Genomic DNA, 19,934 nt, shown 5'->3' with positions numbered 1-19,934 from the left:
GTTGCATGGCTCAATCTCAGAGGGCATAGCTCTTGTACTTCGTATTTAACATGGTCTATCTGATTTGTTTCCTCCAACTGCATAGTTGGCTTCTTAAGAGTAAGAGCCATGTCGGTTCTTCTCTTTCGCTCCACAGTGCCCAACACAGAGCCCTATTAGCCCCTGACATATGTATTTGATAGATCAAGCTTTCCCTCGGGGGCCAAGCCTCCCTTCCTTCTGATCAGCCGACACACGGTGGGCACACGGCTCTGCCAGCAAAGATGGTGTCTGTCTGGTTTAGAGTAAACAGAGAATTCAGGAGAGAAACTGTGAGACTTGGGTCATAGATATTTGGTGAAGACAGTGCCTGATGAGCTTGACAGCAGTATAGACATTTGTCCAAGGGCTTACCTGGGGAGAGAGGGATTGCATGCAGCCCGACATGAAATTTGGTTCCATTGGCAGATTTTAAAAAATCACTCCAGGTTCAAATACAGATTATCAGAAACTTTCTCTAGTCTACAGAAAAGGAGAAAGCTTTGAGGGAAGAATGGGGCAGCTGTCAGAAGTATTTCATATCAGGTATAAAAAGAAACCCTTGTGGATTTGTCTAATTATCAGAGTCTGCTTTTAGAATTTATCAGGAAGAATGGTAAGAGTATCTTAACTCCAATAATCCAAATAAGAGGTTATTACACACTCACTATTTTCTATGTATTGGTGACTATACTAAATAAATGTGATTTCACACAATCTGTTTAACCTTAACAAAACAAAACCCTAATGGCATAGGTCTTCTTATTTCTATTTCACAGAAAAGGAAAAGTTAGGGCAGAAGGAGATGATATCAGAACCCCAGTCTACCTGACTCCAGTCTAGTTTGCTTTTTATGAGCCCGGGAGCCTCTTGTGGGTTTGTGTTTCCTAAAAGTCCATGGGTTTTAGCTTCTAGGAAGTAACATGCATTGGGAAATCTCCTTTGGCACGTGCTCCAGGTCCCTGGACTGGGATTATCGTGGTCCCTACAGAAAAACTCCAGAGTTCCTGGGATGGGGCTCTGCAGCTGTTTGGGTTAAAGAGCTCGCCAGATGTGTGGAACGGAGTAGAAATCCCTGGAACGCTGTCCCTGTTGGCACCATCCATCACTGTGGCACAAACCATTCCTCCGAGGGCCGCCCCCAAACCCCAGCCCTGTCAGCCTGCATTTGACGCTTCCAATCGGCTGACAGGGCAAGCCCAGCAGAGACCCTTGCTGGCAGGCGGCAGGACAGCTGATGGATGCGCTCAGCCTGTGTTGCTGGGCCCAGTCTAGCCGGCTTTGAAGAGGCATAGGCTTGTGGGCTGTTGTGGGCTGTTGTGTCACCTGCTTTGGGGAGATGAGCAGAGTCTGTGTTGTTTGATGGCCACCTCCTCTGCCACCCGTTGGGGACTGTGTCCTGGCCCCATCTGTGCCAGCCAGGCCGTCACCACGCACTGACTCCAGCAGGATCAACCACAGCAGCAGCTTGCCCGTGGACATGAGCACAGTGTATCTCTGGCCCCACCATTGTCTAAAGACGGCGGGGAATCTGACAAAATTCCATCAAAGTATAACCCTCAGATGAAATTAAATCAGACACAAACAGAGGAGTCTTTAGAACCTAACCTGTTCTTTGCAGACAGACCCAGTCACGACATCTCACCTCATTCCACAGCCACAGGCTGACCGAACACCTTGAGAGGGACTCGGAAAACTGTGGGTGGCCTGCTCCAAGGTCCCTTCTTCTACTCACTGAACTCTCAGAAGCCATTGGCAGAGTTCTTATAAAGTCCAGAAGCTCAGCATGTTAAATTCCACTCTTTCCACTCCCTATTGCTGTTGTTTAGTTGCTAAGTCGTGGCCGACTCTTTGAGAGCCCGTGGACTGCAGCACGCCAGGCTTCCCTTTCCTTCCCTGTCTCCTGGAGTTTGCTCAAACTCATGTCCATTAAGTGGTTTTTCAGCCTGTGCTTGAATACCACCAGGGATGGAGAACACACTATTTTCCAAGAGCCCCAAAGCCCACTGAGATTTTTTTTGAGAACTCTGATGATCTACTATTTGCAGATTAAATCTGACACTATAGTTTCCAATCTGTTTAATTAAAACTGAGAGCTTTGTGGACGCAAAGTCCCTTTTCTGTGATGTCTGTTCAGCACAACCACTGCATATAGTCCACGTTCTTTACGCTGTTCACTGCACAATCCAGGGCATCGTAAACTTAGAGTCATTGTAGATGTCTTTTGCAACTTTCTGGCAGGTGGCAGTAAAGTGTGTTGAGGTAGATATCCCTCTTAATTCCCACAAAGGCTACCTCATGGACTAAGGGTGGGGCTGCTCTTCAAATACATGGAGAGTGAGGTCCCTTGAGACTTCAACGTCCTGTTTCTTCTTCTGTGTGACCACACAGTTCTGCAGCTGTGTCTCCTGGACACCCAGACTACAGCAGCCCATTCAGTGGTGCCTGAGAAGTTTTGTGCAGAAGGCTGGGGTGGGGGCAGCTTGTCCCGTCTCTGGACTTTGGACCTTCCCTGGATTCCACATGTGGACACTGCTGGTCTGGCCATCCAAGGGAGCCCTCCCTGAAATACGATCCTTCCAAGGAATTACATGTTGTTGAATTCAACACTCTCTTGTGCTTTGAGCAAAGACCCCGATCCTTTCAAACCCCAGCATGCCACACTCATGTATATTTCTTACCAGTTTCACAAATGTTCCCTAAGCACATGGGGTGGGATAAGGTCGCTTGCCTTGAGCTGGCACAAGTCTGTCTGCCCATGTAGGGCTTTGCTGCCAGAGAATATTGACTGTCAAGCTGAATTTGACCCAGTGCCATCTTTGCTCCAAAGAGACCCTTGATCCAAAGCTGAGACATGACTGTAGTCTCCTTGTGCCTGGCTCGTGTCCTCTGCAGGTGACCAACATGGGGCACTACCAGTGGGGGATGCGTTCTACCCCCCAAGTGAAGTAGTGAGTGGAGTTAACTCCCTTGGGTCTCAGAGCAGCAAAAAGAGACTCGGACCTGGAGACAGAGACCCACAGGGGACCAGATGCAGGAAGGAGCAGCTGTGCTCAGCCCAGGGTACCAGACAGAGGAAACAGGATGGGGAGAAGGTGAGAGGCGGCAGGTGTGTCTGTGAGAGAAGAGCTTGTGTGAAAGAACACTGAGGAAACAAAGCCGGTGGAGGAGCATCCCAGTGGGGCTGCTGGTGGGAGGCCATCAGCAGGGATGGGCCAGCCTGGAGCCTGCCTACATGGCACCACCCTTTCCACAGAGAGATGCCGGCCTGCCACTGATGGAGTGGAGAGAGTAGGGTAACCCAGGGCTGCATCCCTGGAGCCATTGCTCAAGACATCCTCCCTTTGCCAAGGCAAAGTGTCTCATCTCAGCATTAGTAGGCTGTGTGACCTGGGGCAGGTTACTTCCCCTCTCTGAGCCTGTTTCCTTCTCTGAGAAATGAAGGGGTTTAACCACTTCAGCAGTTTTTCTCTTGGAGTCCTGAGGCAACATCAGTCAACTCAAAATTGTGTGAAACACTGTTTGTGGACACATAAACACCCAGGAGTATATTTCTTTGGGGAAATCCTCAAAGGGGTCCAAGCCACTTCCGAAACATTGGACCCCTGGGGGCACACGCACACTCACATCCCTTTTCTCCATCCCAGAACCAGCCTGTGGGGTGAGCAGCCCCAGGGCAGTCTGCACACTCACCTGGGTCCGGCTCTGTGAGAAAAGACAGCAGGGAGAGCTGAAAGAGAAAATGACAGAGAGAGGAGCAAGGTTGAGTTCTCTGAGCTGGTTGGGCTCTTTCCTGAGCTCCCGTGAGCTGAAAGGGGCTGTTTTGGGGTCATAGCCAGGGCATAGCAGCACTAGGTACTTTCTGATGGCTGGGGGCATGGGAGTGTGGACTGGAGAGAGTGGTAGGGCCTATTTGACCACGCTCCCCACTCTTCCTGTGCTGGTTGAGCACCCGAAACATCCCTCTTCTCCTCAGTATGGATGCAGAGTGCTTGCACTTACCTGTTCCCAGGGTGAAACCTGGCTGCCCAGGTACCGACCGTTTTCTTAGTTACAGCGATCACCATGTATTGTGTGTCTCCTCTGCCTGACTATACACTGCTGCATTTAACTCTTACAACAACCCTATGAAGAGGTTGCATTAGCACCTTCACAGGTGAGGAAATTGAGTTTCAGAGGTCACACAGCTGTGAGAGGATTCACATTTATGCCCATGTCTAGGTGATTGCCTTAGACTTCTCTGGTGGCTCAGAGGGTAAAGAATCTGCCTGCAATGCAGCAGACCTAGATTCAGTCCCTGGGTTGGAAAGATTCCCTGTAGAAGGGAATGGCGACCCACTCCAGTATTCCTGCCTGGGAAACCCCAAGGACAGAGGAGCCTGGTGGGCTACAGTCCATGGGGTTGTAAAGAGTTGGACACAACTGAGCGACTGTCACACAACAGCTCTTTAAGGTTGGAGATGGACAGATGTTTAAACTCTCCAGTTGCTCCTCATTGTTCTTGGAACAAAATAGGAACACCTGCCATGACCTATGAACCTCATCCCAGACCCTTTTCTCCAAATGTTGTTTCTCTCCTGATGCTCCAACTAGACCTGGGTTCAAAATGGCACCAGCCGAGCTCTTCCCTCCTTGGGGCTTTTGCACTTGTTCCTTCCGCCTAGATAGCTTGCCCCACCATTCCTCCCTTGCCTCCGTGTCAGCTTGAATGTCATCCTCTCTGCATCTTTCCTGCCTCCCCCATCAGTATGACACACCCCAGTGGTTTTGTCTCTGCACCCATTCATTTCCTCCATGGTGCCCATTACTGCTTATAATTTTATATGTGTTTATTTGCATGTTATCTGTTGCTCACATCAAACTCTGATTCTCTAGAAAATCAAGGCTCTTTCTGTTTCACCACTGATGTACTTAGCCATTATCCAGCAGTGTTTGGCATATGGCGTGCCTCAACATAGGTTTGCTGAAAAAATAGATAATGGTAGGAATAGTGTTTGCGTTGTTTTTAAAATGATGTCAGTCAGTCAGTTCAGTCGCTCAGTCATGTCCGACTCTTTGTGACCCCATGGGCTGCAACACGCCAGGCTTCCCTGTCCATCACCAGCTCCCAGAGCTTGCTCAAACTCATGTCCATCAAGTCCGTGATGCCATCCAACCATCTCATCCTCTGTTGTCCCCTTTGTTTTTAAAATGCAGTACATCAAAAAAAAAAGAGAAAGTGTTATTTATTTAATAGGTGGAATATTTCCTTTCAGTTAAATCAGAGATCAGCAAAAAAAAAAAAAAAAAAAAAAAAGCTCTGAAGCTGAAGCCAGATTGTGTTTTTGCCAATAAAGTTTTATTGGAACATGGCCCCTCCCACCTGCTTGTATACTGACTTTAACTCTTTCCATGCTATAATGGTAGGACAGTTGTGACAGAAACAGTATTGTCCCAAATATTTCCTGTCTGGAACTTTACAAGGAAGGTTTGCTGACCTCTGTCTTAGGAAACAGGAGCTCCGTCTTCTGACAGGCTTCCCTTTGGTTCTCAGTGGCCAGGAAGCTGCTGTCAGTATGATGTATTTTCCTGGTACCCAGTCTAGGCAGTTTCGTATATTTGCTTCCTCCACCTCCAGCAGAAGCTTCAGTTTTCTGTTTCACTGTAGCGCCTTCAGTCATTTTTGGGTAAAATGGTAAGAAGAAAGAATGCATTCGACATGGTGTACGAAGGGCACAACAGTCTAGACAAAAATGCTTATCCTGAATCTGCTCATGAAGAACATGACAGACAGAAAGCGTGGGCTTTCTGCAAAACAGCTAGCCTCAACTCTGCAAGCCTGTCAGTGTCATAAAAGATGAAAAAGATGGGAAGATTGTTCCCTGTTAATGAGACTAGAGAGACCTGACAACCAAATGCAGCGAAGGATCCTTGATTGGATCCTAGATTAAAAAAAAAAAAAAGCCCTGAAGAATATCATTGGGACTATCTGGAAATTTGAATATAGACCTAGGTTAGACAGTATTATTGTGTCAATGTTGAGTTTCTTGAGTGTGATAATGGAAGTGTGGTTTTATAGAAAATGCCTTTGTTCTAAGAAGGTCCTGAAGCAGGGAGTGGGATGGCTGCAATTTAGTTGCGAAGGATCCAGCAAAGCAAACAACTAACCAACCAACCAGCCAAAGCAAACGTGTGTACATAAAATCAGGGCAGAAAGCAACATGGCAAATGATCAGTGTTGCATCTGTCTGGGTGAAAAATATTCACTGTATTATTCTTTCCACTTTTCTAGAGGTTTGACAAATTATAAAATAAAAAGCTGGGGAGGAGAAAGGATGCAGAAACAGAGGTCATTTGCTGCCCGGAGTGCACCTGTTTTGGAGAGGTGAGGGCAGGTCGGCAGAGGAATGGCAGGCTCAGGGCTCAGGGTGTTTCTGGCCCTGGAGAGTGTCTGACGTTGATACCTCCGGGCTTGGGTGCCAGGTAGGTGCCAGAGAAGAGGAATGAGGGGACCCTGGAACAAATGTTACCCCCTCCTTCAATCTTATCCTCGTCACAGCCAGTCAGCTCAGCCTTGATCCAGTCCTTTGTCTGTCTCTTCATCCCTCCATGAAGCTGTCTGGAGGCCAGGGCCTGTCCCTCTCTACCGGCCTTCATCCAGGCCTGCAGGACTTATGCCAGGCCAGAGCCCCACATTTTAACTGGAAACTGGAGCCTGAGGGACAGCTGGGTGCTGCACTGCTCGTGGCCAGCAGGTGGCAGACGTGCCCTTCGCAGGAGTTGGAACCGGAGCTGGAGCCCAAATGGAAACTAAACAAAAAGAAAGCAGGACCTTCCCAAGCTGGGGGCCCTTCAGATCCCTCGGGCTCTGGGAGTCTGAAACAGCTGCCTCCCAGCTGTGCACCCTGGGCTGATGTCAAGGGGTCCCAGGGGTCCGAAGCAGGCCCACTTATTTCGTGAATCACTGGATCCACCCACAGAAAAGAGGCTGTGGTGGAAACGTGGATACTGGCAGTCACACCACCAGGCTGGACCAAACCAGAAAGGCCACAAGAATCGCCAGTTGTTTGCGCCATACACCTGGATCCTGTGGCTCACCTGGGTGATGGCAGGGCATGGGGATTGTGAATAGACAGCATCTACCTACTTTCATCCCTATAATCCATTCTGTTCCTACAGAGAGAGACAGGGAAAGGATAAGAATTCTTATTCCTGGGGCTTGTAAATCCAAAGAGGAAGATCACTAGTGCAAAACAAGGAGAATGGGGAGAAGGAGGGGGACAACTATGATCTCAGTTCACATTTATTAATACCTGACAGTTGCCAAGGACTGTGCTAAATGTTTTATGTGCATTTTGTCCCTTTTATTGCACATAATCTTTGATAATTGGAGTACTATAATTATGTCCATTGCAGACGTTAAGTTACCGAAAGTAACTCAGCTAGTAAATGCTGGAGCCAGAGTAGAATGGAGCCAGTCTTATGCCAGAGCCATTGTGTGAGGGATGAGGGACCCACCGCATGCAAGCATGATAATAAAGGAAGTAGGAGAGCCACCCAATCCTAAGAGAGGCAGGGCACTCTCTGGTGAAGAGATTGGGCCCCTGTCTTTGGAAAGTTTTTGCAGGTCCTACCCAGACTAGCTCAGGCCTGGCAGACACAGAAAGGGCCGCTAGGCTCCAGGGGCATCCAGGGTAGGGACAAAAGTCAGCTGGAGCCTCGGCCAGTTCACTGTGACAAACATGTTTCAGCAAACATCTCCACCCAGATCGAAAGGCGCACAAGCTACTGCCTGCTTCTTCCGTCATGTGTATCCCCAGTCTCACCATGGCTGAGTGCTCACAAACTGCCCAGCTCCTCTGAGAGGGCTAGGAATAGCTACTTCTGGCACGTGGGAAGGTAGACGTTTTGCAGTAGATTCAGTGAGAGCCCTTGAGATCCAACTGCTGGTCCATCTCTAATCAGGCTTTCACGATGGATCCATGCCTCAGGACTTTGGCCTTCCCCAGTTGGAAGGACTGATGCTGAAGCTTAAACTCCAATATTTTGGCCACCTAATGTGAAGAACTGAGTCATTGGAAAAGACCCAGATGCTGGGAAAGATTGAAGGCAGGAGGAGAAGGGAATGACAGAGGATGAGATGGTTGAATGGCATCACTGACTCAATGGACATGAATTTGAGCAAGCTCCGGGTGTTGGTGATGGACAGGGAAGCCTGGTGTGCTGCAGTCCACGGGGTCACAAAGAGATACGACTGAGCGACTGAACTGAACTGAACTAAACTGAGTTAGAAGCAAATTACTAGCAATGTTAACATCTCACCCCCTTACCCAGTCACCAGTGAGCATAATATGGTGTCTTCTAGGCTAAGGATAGTTTTGGGGGGAAGGCAGCTGGGGGGAGGGGGGCACAGAGAGAGGGATCCTGTGACTTACAGCATAATCTTCTTGGGGGTGGAGGGCATTGTGGTCTAATCTCTTCTGTCCTATCTTTAGTGATTATTTCAACACAGGGCTCTTCCTCTACTTTTGACAATTCTAAACCTTCTAGAAAACAAAACAAAAAAGCAGAGACTAAAAGTCTGTGTTGATGGTCTCTAGGAATTAACTATTAGGACATTTTCTCAGAAGGCAGAATGCTAAAGAATTGATGTTTTTGAACTGTGCTGCTGGAGAAGACTCCTGAGAGTCCCTTAGATAGCAAGGAGATCAAACCAGTCAATCTTAAGGGAGATCAACCCTGAACATTCACTGGAAGGACTGATGCTGAAGCTGAAGCTCCAGTATTTTGGTCATCTGATGCAAAGAGCCAACTCACTGAGAAGACCCTATGCTGGGAAAGATCAGGGGCAGAAGGAGAAGAGGGTGTCAGAGGATGAGATGGCTGGACAGCATCACTGGTGCAGTGAACATGAACTAGGGCAAACTCCGGGAGATGGGGAGGGACAGGAGGCCTGGTGTGCTGCTCCATGGTGTCGCAAAGTCAGACTCAACTGAACGACTGAACAGCAAGAACAACACAATATGTTCTCAAAGGACTGGGAAGCAGTAGAGCAAAGAGCTGGGGCTAGACCTGACCTCTGGGGCTAGAACCTTGGCTTAGAATGAGCCAATAGCGGAACAACCTTTCACCTGGTAGGTAAGATTGGAGCTCATACCCCAGCCATCTCTTTCTCTTTGGATGTTCTTCCAAGCCCTGGTGGTAGACCAGATGTCACTACACACCAGGGAAGGATTTGCATTGCTCCTAAAGGCAGCTGGAGAGAACTGCATTGTGGCCATGTGAAGCTGCAGGGCTGGAAAGCGAGCCACGAGCAGGAGTGCACAACTCAGCAGGGCCTGTCCCCACTGCTGGACCAAGCGCTCAGTGTTGGGGTAAGAGGTGGAGGTGACAGAGGACAGGGGTTGCCAGTATTCCAGTCACCATTCCAGCTGCTGCTTCCTTCATACCATCCATCTGCTCTGGCCCCTGCCGCAAACATAAGCTATGTCCTGAGATGAACAATTATGCAAAGCCTCAGCCATTTTTAAAAAATTGTAAAATATATGCACCATACCATTGTTTCATTTTAACCATTTTTAAGTATACCATTAAGTGGCATTAATTACATTCACAGTATTATGTAACCATCACCACTATCTATAGCCAAAACTTTTTCATCATTCCTAACATATAAACTCCGTATCCATTAAATAATAACTCTCGGGCTCCCCTGATGGTCCAGTGCTGAAGAATCCACCTTGAAATACATGGGACACGGGTTCCAGCCCTGGTCTGGAAAGATTCCACATGCTTTGGCATAAATGGGCCCAGGAGCCACAACTATTGAAGCCTTTGCAGCTATAGTCTGTGTTCTGCAGCAAGAGAAGCCACCACAACGAGAAGCCCAAGTACTACAGCCAGAGAAGCCCCCAGTCACCACGACTAGAGAAACCCCGTGCACAGCAACGAAGACCCAGCACAGCCAAAAAATAAGTGAATAAATAAAAAATTTAAAAATAACTCTCTTCCTTCCTCCTCCAAGCCCTCAGTAACCTTTATTGTACTTCGTCACTATGAATTTACCTAGTCTAGGCACCTCGTATAAGTAGGCAGTGGCACCCCACTCCAGTACTCTTGCCTGGAAAATCCCATGGATGGAGGACCCTGGTAGGCTGCAGTCCATGGGGTTGCTAGGATTCGGACACAACTCAGCGACTTCACTTTCACTTTTCACTTTCATGCATTGGAGAAGGAAATGGCAACCCACTCCAGTGTTCTTGCCTGGAGAATCCCAGGGACGGGGGAGCTTGGTGGGCTGCTGTCTATGGGGTCGCACAGAGTCAGACATGACTGAAGCGACTTAGCAGCAGCATGTAAGTAGAATCATACAATACGTGTCTTTCTATGACTGGCTTTATGTCACCACTATTCATGTTTTCAAGGTTCATCCATGTTGTAGCATATATCAAAATTTTTTCCTTTTTATAGCTAAATAGTATTCCATGGCATATCACGGTTTATCCATTCATCTGCTGATGGACACTTGGGTTGTGATATCCTTTGCCTATATGAATAAGGCTGCTACGAACATTGGTGTACAGGTAGCTGTTTGAGTCCCTAATTTCCATTCTTTGGGGTTGATATTAGAAGTGGAGTTGCTAGATCATGTTGTAATTCTATGTTTAACTTTTTAAGAAACCACCATGCTCTTCCACAGTGGCTGCACCATTTATTTCCACCAGCAATAAATGAGAGCTCTGATTTTTTCACATCCTCACCAATACTTGTTATTTTTCATTTTCAAAGGGTTCTAGGCATCCTGATAGGTGTGAAGTGGTGCCGCTCCGTCCTTTGTGGTCAAAGGAAATCTCATCCTTGCTTTAGCACATGAACTATCCATCCATTGCACATGCGCACTGCTATCCTAGCAGTGGCTTCACTGTGGCTTTGCTTTCATCTGGAGCTGGAGGGAAGGAGGGAAGGTTCTAATGGGAAAATTCGAGGCCAAAGGAGAAGCAGCATCCAGTGGTCCCTCTGGGTGGTCTCCTTCTTGGGACACTGGGCAAAGCTGTTTATAGGACCACAGTGATGAGCCAGGAGGTGAAGGGGAGCTGGCCCAGACCCTTTACATGCAAAGGAGGAAGCTCAGGCCCAGTGGGATGACGCACTCCTGTAAGGACATGAGGGGATTGGGCTGGGGAGGAAGTCTAGGCTGGATCCCTTCACTCTGAGGCAGTCACCTGTGCCCGACCCAGGGCCACCTACACCACCTCTGCTCAGTTAGCTGCGGACTGGACTGCACAGCATTTGCAATCGGTTGCTCTTCACATAAGCACTTGGTGAGAGATACTGGTGCAAATGGGTTATCACAGGAGCTTGCAGGGAGGGAGCCGAAGGATCAGGCATGAGACCATCCAGTATGAGGAGGTTGGAGAAAAACACATTTCTGGATGCGATCATGCTCTTGGGAGCCCACTGAAATGGCAAATGAATGAACAAAAGAGTGGGTTGGCCTTGTGTCTGAGGCCCACCACATGGGCACAAGCCCCAATATTCCCCTCCTCCGCCAGTCAGTTCTCAGGAAAAGCCCGGGGCTTCCCAGGGAGGTGGACTTCCCTGGTGACTCAGATGATAAAGAATCCACCTGCAATGCAGAACTGTTTTTGATCCCTGGGTTGGGAAGATCCCCTGGGAAGGGAATGGCAACCCACTCCAGTAATCTTGCCTGGAGAATTCCATGGACAGAAGAACTTGGCGGGCAGGTTATAGTCCACGGGGTCATAAAGAGTCAGTCGCAACTGAGCAACTGTCTCTCTCACTTTTTTCACTTTCCCAGGAAACTAACTTCCCACAAATGGGAACCAGTTCCATCCCCGAAGCTGTCTTTACGTCTGTGTTTTCCCTGGTGTGGCATGTGAACTGCTGCTGGTATCCAAGTTGATTCGGGTGGTGCCTGGCCAGGGGAGACATCACGTCAAAACACAGCGTGAGAAAGCCATTTCCTTCTCAGTTTTACTGTAAGCTCTCCCAATCCCATAACAAAGACAGACTGGGGTGGTGCTGGTAAGTCCTTCTCCTCCAAAGTGAAGTATTAGTTGCTCAGTCATGTCTGCCTCTTTGTGAGATCATGGACTGTAGCCCACCAGGCTCCTCTGTCCATGGAATTCTCCAGGCAAGAATACTGGAGTGGGTTGCCATTTCCTTCTCCAGGGGATCTTCCCAACCCAGGGATCAAACCCAGGTCTATCTCATTGCAGGTAGATTCTTTACCATCTGAGCCACTCTTCCTAATCTTCCCTCCTACCAAGAAGAAAGCAGAGTTCCGCGTGGAGTTTTAGAATGACAGCTGCAGCCAGTTGGAATTCAATATCATTGTTTCCTTTTCTTTGATTTTCCAATTTATAGTAGTGACAGTTTCCTTTCAAAATAAATCTATTTAGGTTGACAGAAAGTATTAAGAAACTAGTCTGGGCTTTGGCAAAATTTCTGAAGATGGATTCATTCATGACTAAAGTTTTGAAAGCCCTGAGCTAACGGGCTAGCCATCTAGCAAGACTTGATCCTTCTCATGTTGGAAAGAAAAGCTTCAGGGATTGTTGGAGAAGCTTCCAGGTGGGAGTGACTTTTCCTCCTGCCTGAAGCTGGAATCTGAGGCCACTGTCCCTCTGGACACGTTCCATTCCACATTGAAGGTCTCAGTCGTTTCAGGGTAGTGCCTGTCACAGCAACCTCTAACACAGAGGTTATGAATTTGGGACCAGCATCAAGCCATCCTGGGTTTGAATCCCAGCTCTGTAACCTCACGGGGCAGCCATCTGTGCAGATTATTTAATTTCTTTAAAGCTTAGTTTGTTATCTGTTAAATGAGGATGACAGCAGTCCTTACCTCATGGAGCTGTGGGGAAGCTATACATGAGGTAATAAATATAAATATATTTATACATAAAATATAAAACACACAATCTCTGACATACAGCAAAGACTTAATAAGCTTAATAAATACTTGCTACAGTGATTATTAGCCATTGTTGTCAATATGTTAAAAATTTTTTTTATTTTCAAATTATGAAGTGATTGAGGAGAGCTCGCTCAGCAGCACAAACTCTTCCTGGAATTTGTTCGTTGGGTCACAAGCACGTCACACCAGCCCCCTCCCCCCATTTTTCCTGGGATCTTTGCCAAGTCCTAAGCCAGGAAACCTTGTTATATTAATTATGAAGAAAAAGCATGTTTTATTTAAAATCCCGGCTGCCGAATATTCTGGCATGCTGTTTATTTCTCTGTGACAGCAGAATTGCTTCTGCATTTAGGAAACTCTAATGAATTGAAAATATAAATATATCTGTGCCTACACACACATACGATTTCCTGCAACCTGATTTCCCTAAATAACAGCGTACACTACCAAAGCTAATGAGTTGGACTTGTGCTTAGGATCAGGTTTTTTTAATATCTATAGGTACATGCAGTGCAAATCAGTACTTATCTTTTCCATAAGACTTTGAATAGGTTACACAGCATGAAGGAGGGATGTCTCCTATGCCTGAAAGAGACCCTGACATTCTGGAGCACTGAGGCTTTGAAAAGGGCGGTTTGTGTCTTCTCGTCAAAGCCCTTGTTTGGTCCTGGGGGCCATGCGGTTATGGATTCTTGAATTAATCAGACAAGGAGCCCTGTAACTTGACCACCCGAAATTGACTCTAATATTTTGGCATCCACAGTGTTTCTGAACAATAATCAGACAAGCGTGCTCTCTGTGTTTCTTTCCTTGTTTGTCTCTCTCTTTCCAAGGTGGAACTGGACAGGTAATGTACACCCATCGAACAGAGACAGTGTCAAAAGTAGAGCATGCTGGGACCTGGGGGGCCTGGGGTCTTCAGTTTCTAATACCAGAAGCAGTAGTTCCTTGTCCCCTCGGTGTTATATAAGAATGGAAGCCTGTGTTACTAGAATGTCTGATTTTCAGGAAAAGCTGGGGTCTGTATTATTATATGAGGTGTCCTGATTCTCAAATGTCACCAGCAATTGAAAGGAAATGAAAACAGTCTTCAGGTTGAACTTTTACCTGACAAACAAAACACGGGCTGTGAGCAACATGCATCCCAAGCCACAGATTTGCAACCTCTTGTCTGTGCAGATATTTTTGTGACTCTCCACCTAGGAGGATTCTGGAGCCCTAGAGTTCTTGAGATTAAATTCTATAGGGTTTAAAAAGCTAAGAAATGGGAGCAAACACGCATTTTAATTGCAAGGCCCCCTGCTGAGGATGAGCTGAGATAAACAGGGCAAGCCTGACAAGCCTCGTCCTCTAGCTTCTGATCCTGGAAGAAGTCAAAGTGCATTACAGCTGAGCCCAGGAGCACCCCAAGTCACCCTCAGAACCGCAGCAGGAAAAGACGTCAAAGCCCTAGGGACAGGGCACATAGTCAAGCAAACCTCCCGTGATGGGTGAGGAGTCACAGAGCTGCGCCTCAATTCTGGCTGGGAAGTCAGGTCACCATCTCTGGGCTGGCTTCTCCTTCAGAAAATGGGAATAACAATATGAGGTGTCCTGGGGATTTTGTTGTTTAGTCGCTAAGTTGTGTCCAACTCTTTTGCACCCCCGTGGACTGTAGCCCGCCAGGCTCCTCTGTCCATGGAATTTCCCAGGCAAGAATACTGGAGTGGGTTGCCATTTCCTACTCCAGGCAATCTTCCCGACCCAGGGATTGAACTTGATTGTCCTGCATTGGCAGGCATTCTGCACCACTGAGCCACCAGGGAAGCCCCTGTGCTGGGGACAGGTGTTCAACACTGACAGGTAAGGAAAAAACAAATCTAGACCAGACCAGGAAGGCACTATGAAGGATTCCCTGGAATCTATGGCAATATTTGACCACGCTTTTTTGGGATCATGATACCTGAATATAAACCTAAGTTACAGATGAGCCCACAGAGAAGTCATCATAATGTTTGTGGTATAATCTGAATGCATAGGCAGATTTCCGGGCATCTCTCCAGTGGGCAGCAATGGGAGACCTGTGACTGCTTTTGTTTAAACTTTCAGAGGCACAAGGAATCTGTGCCTGATGCTTGACCCAGCAACGGGCCCCTGGTCTAAAAGCCCCCTACCCCTATAGGAAGGATCATACCCCTAAGGCCATATGTTGTTGTTTAGTCGCCAAGTCGTGTCTGGCTCTTTGTGTGTGTGTGTGTGTGTGTGTGTGTGTGTGTTTTGTGTCTGACTCTTTTGCGACCTCATGGACTGTAGCCTCGCCATGTTCCTCTGTCTATGGGATTTCCCATGCAAGAATACCGGAGTGGATTGCCATTCCCTTCTCCAGGGGATCTTCCTGACCCAGGGGACGAACCCAGGTCTCCTGCATTGCAGGCAGATTCTTTACCATCCGAATCACCAGGGAAGCCCCCCTAAAATTAGTTACTCAGTTGTGTCTGACTCTTTGTGACCTCTTGGACTGTAGCCCACCAGGCTCCTCTGTCCAAGGAATTCTCCAGGCAAGAATACTGGAGGCTGTATGGACTAAAGAAATCTCATCCTCAGCCAGGGCCCCAGGCAAGAGACCATATCCAGACAGACGGAAACCAGCCATAGTCTGAGACTCAGCTCTGCCACCTCCTAGTTTGAGAACACGTTCCTCAATTTCCTGCTCGGCAAAGTGGAAGCAATAACGGTACTTCTTTCTTTTCTTTTTAAACTTTTTACTTTGTGTTGGAGTATAGCTGATTAACAATGCTGTGATAGTTTCAGGTGGACAGCCAAGAGACTCAGCCAAGCATGTACATGTACCCATCCCCCCCACATTCCCCTCCCATCCAGTCTGCCACATATCATTGAGCAGAGTTCCCTGTGCTACACAGCAGGGACTTGGTTATCCATTTTAAATATAGCGGTGTGTACATGTCCATCCCAAACTCCGTAACTATCCCTTCTCCCCATTCTTCCCCCTGGCAACCATAAATTCATATTCTAAGTCTGTGAGCCTATTGCTGTTTGGTAAAAAAGTTTATTTGTATCATTTCTTTTTAGATTCCGTTTATAAAAGCTGTAACATGCTATTTAGCCTTCTCTGTTTGGCTTATTTCACTCAGTATGACAATCTCTAGGTCTGTCCATGTTGCTGCAAATGGCATTATTTTGTTCTTTCTTCTGGAGAACTCAAAAGCCAATGCCTCAAAAGCACAGCGCACAGCACACAGGATTTCTCATTAAATGGCAGTTTGTTATTACTACCTACGTTGGGGCAGGAGAAGCCACCCTGTCCATCTGGCTATGTGGTTCCTTCCTTCCTGGTGATGTCTCAAGCTCTCTAAACATCTGAGTGAGTTGGCCACTTTCCCCTGTGTCTCTGTGTATTGACCTATGGAATGCAAGCCACTCTCCCAGTCACCTGTCTGGCATGCATCTGGAGTAAGAAAACATTCCAAAGCCCTGAATCCTCTCTTTGGAATTGACTAAGCTCGTTGCCTAAAGGCTAGTTCTCATATTTTCTCTTTTATCCATTATTGACTTACAATTTCATTGCTAACCCTAAAAATTCACTAGGGCTTGCAAAATAAGAATTTGGGGAGACTGTTATCTTTTGCTGAACTTCAAACAGACTGCATCCACTCTCTTCCTTGCCTGCAAATTTTAGGATTTAATTTCTTCTGAGTGGTACTTTCCCTGGACTCTTTGTGAGTCTAATAATTTCCATCGCTTTTTTCTAGACCTGTGCTATTTCTGTAGGATCTTAGCCTCAGACATTCAACAGCAATCAGTGATGTAGAGGGTTTGATAACGACTGATCATTGCAGCCACACCACACACACACACACACACACACACACATACACAAGTTATCATTGGGAAAGAAAATTCTTTCCAAGATGAGTCATTGGCAGCTTAATATGGTACTAAGGTAGGTGTCTGTGTACAGTTTACGAAAAGGGGAGGAGAAGCTGCTGTTTTTAAGGCATGCTAATCAGAAAGCCTAGAATCTAATCTGCTTCCTGCAGATTAGCTCTATGGAGTGAAACTGGAAATAAAATGCGAAGGTATTTAATATGATGACTGTTATTTCAGTTCTCATTTGTTTCTTGTACGTTACTCACCACCCCCCTCCACCCTAACAAAGGTGAGCCTTCTTTGATTTTTATAAAGAACTCGTGTTCACTTTGGAAATTTCAAGGGAAAAGAGCTCACATTTATTGAATGTGAGCATGCATTGCCCTGCTTAATCAGTCACGACCCTTCCCAAATCTGGGGGAGATTATCAGTTGATTTGCAGTAGAGGAAACTGAGGTTCACAGAGATGATGTTATTTGCACAAGGATCCACACCCAGAATGTGGCGAAGCTGAGATTCAAACCCTGGCTTCCAAGCCCACACTCCCACCTCAGACCACCTCCAGCATGGAGCTTGAGAGGTGTGAGGTCTGGTGAGGACCCCCCTTATATGCCCACAGAGACCCAGCTAACAGTCTTGGACTACAAGGGCACGAAACAGGAGCAGACACCACCACACCTCATCTGCTCCCTAATGTCTTGAGTTCCCCATGTGAGAGCCCCTGATGTAACTTTCCTTCTCCACTTACCACGACCTCCTGGGCCCCTGCTCACCTCTGTGCCCCGTTAACTACAGCCACAATCACAGGTTGATGCAAGAAAAAGTCCTGCTTGCGAAGCTTCTCTCCAAATTCGATCCACCTAAGTAAAGCTGTTGCCAGCAAGATTCTCCTCTAGGGTCAAAGTAGGGGGATTCTTACCCTATTGTCCCCCAAAGAAGCTGGAGAACTGGGTATGCGTGTCAGCATGTACAAAGAAAGAGTTGGTAGCTTTCAGTGGCTTCCCAAAGGGATCTCTGGGTTCACATCAGACAAAACATGCTGCCTTAGTGGATTTTTTGGCTCCGATTCCCTTAGTTGGAAGTTGTTCATGGAGACTGCTCCAAGATGACTCAAGTCAATTGCATGGCTTCATGGAACTGGCCACTTAATAGCAACCAACATGAAAGACCTGCTTTAGAGCTCGAAATCAGGACATATTCGACCTGGCAACACCAGTCTTTCACAACTAAAGTTTCTCATTGCTCCTGGCCCAGTGGGTTTGGTCTTCCTAATAACCTCAGAGCCTCTCAACACCAGATATTTGAAAAGAACACTTACCCCGAAGGCTGTCTTTCCCGCCAGAACCATTAACAGCAGAACATGGAGATCAGACATTCTGGCAAACATCTTTGTAGTTTAAGAACTCTTGTTTTGCTCTAAATACAATTTCTTTTGTTGTCTCTGCCTTTTGGGGGGAGGGGGGAATGTCAGTCTCCCAGGATTCAGGAACAAATGAAGAGGATGCAAATTATTAACTAGGCATCAAATACTGTTTAATGTTTAATGTTTTGCAAACCAACTATCTTGATTAAACAAATGGTAACTTTGGGGCTGGGCTGAGTCATGGGGTTGGTTTCTTTTCTGGAGAAAAAGTCTCCAAAGAAAGCAGCAGAGATAAAGTGCCCCTGGCTCCTGGGGGTGGGGGCGGGATTGCCAAGGGTTCAGTGCAGAAGGCCCCACAGTTCACTAGCATCTCGGTTGCAGGATAAAAGCCTGGCCAGAGTGAGGCTCCTGCCACAGGCCTCTGACATTGCTGACTCGATCAGAATGTTAATAGAGATCTGATTCATCAAATCGCTAGCAGAATTAAGGCATGGATAGGCTCCTAATAACATCACGCTTTATATTCATGAAAGATAAATTAAAGGATGCAAAACTGCTATTGACAAACATTGATTCTAGGCCCTTTGAAGCATTGCCCACGATTGCTTGTTGGCTTCAAAGTTTTCTTTTAAATTTCATTACATAAGGCTTTAACTTTTTAATTATTTTTTTCCCTTTCATTAGAGTCTTTCTTTGATCAAGAGAGGGGGAAAAGTGCCCACGGTGCTCATATCTGGGGCCAATTGTTTCTTACAGTCTTTTTTACCTACACTGATTGCAGGTAGCGCTATAAAAGCAACAGTTGCCTATGAAGCGTGGGTGCTCATGGATACAATTGATCTCTTTAGTAGGATCGTTGTGAGCTTCTACAAACACCTAGCTGCCCACAATAACCTCTGCAAGGGCTCCAGGAATCCTCTCATCTGAGCCCTAAATCCAGGGTCTAAAATCCTGCTGATGACCAAGGCAGGTGCTCAGCTGGCTCACCTGTTCGCCCATCTGCCATCCCTACTTGGACATGCACTTAGACACCTGTGTGGCTGCTTCCACCTTCAGAAGCTGGGTTGCTGGTCATGGAGGGCCCCACACGTAGTAGCCCAGGAGAAGACCAAAGTCAGTGCCCCAGTCGCCAGAGAGATGGTCCTTGAAGAACAAACCATCGAAAAAGAGCAAACCACCAGAAAGACGGTCCTTGAAGAGTAAACCATCAAAAAAGAGCAAATTACAAAAAAAAGACAAACCATAATTTGTCTTCTGTTCACTTATTTTTTCTCCATTCTGTTTTAGGCAGACAGCAATTCATTCCTGGTCAACATTCATCGAATCCCTATAAGATAAGCACAGTTTCCTGGGAAAGATCTTTAATCTTCCCTTATTAGTCCCCAATCTCCCTTGCTTACTCAGTTGTGTCCGACTCTTTGATCCTACGGGCTGTAGCCCGCTAGGCTCCTTTGCCCATGAAATTTCCAGGCAAGAATACTGGAGTGGGCTGCCGTTTCCTATTCCAGGTGATCTTCCTGACCCACGGATTGAACCGTGTCTCCTGAGTCTGCTGCATTGCAGGCAGATTCTTTACTGCTAAGCCACTGGAGAAGCCCCAGCCTTATTCCACTCCTAACTCTCATCCTAACTCTAATGCTGATCACTCTTTAGCAGATTCATTTAGGTACCCATCTAGTTAATCCAACTTCCCAATTTCAGCCCAAACATTTCTTCTTTTAAAAAATTTTTATTATTTTTTTCTACCTAATTTTACTTATTTATTTT

At 46.9% G+C, this 19,934-nt stretch overlaps 1 protein-coding gene across 1 annotated transcript in view; it reads right to left on the bottom strand.

The window, feature by feature from the left end:
- Window positions 1-18,298, bottom strand: part of HABP2 (hyaluronan binding protein 2) — a 35,509-nt gene extending 17,211 nt beyond the window's left edge. Inside the window, exons 1-2 of the mRNA XM_019988626.2 lie at window positions 18,123-18,298; window positions 3,712-3,748 (exon numbers count right to left, since the gene is read on the bottom strand). Coding sequence (XP_019844185.2) covers window positions 3,712-3,748; window positions 18,123-18,191 — 106 coding nt within the window. The 5' untranslated portion in view covers window positions 18,192-18,298. The remainder of the gene's footprint in view (window positions 1-3,711; window positions 3,749-18,122) is intronic.
- Between the last annotated feature and the right edge of the window lie 1,636 nt (window positions 18,299-19,934).

This window comes from Bos indicus, chromosome 26 (genome assembly GCF_029378745.1).
Source record: "Bos indicus isolate NIAB-ARS_2022 breed Sahiwal x Tharparkar chromosome 26, NIAB-ARS_B.indTharparkar_mat_pri_1.0, whole genome shotgun sequence".
NCBI lineage: Eukaryota > Metazoa > Chordata > Mammalia > Artiodactyla > Bovidae > Bos > Bos indicus.
This window is presented reverse-complemented; position numbering and strand designations above follow the sequence as displayed.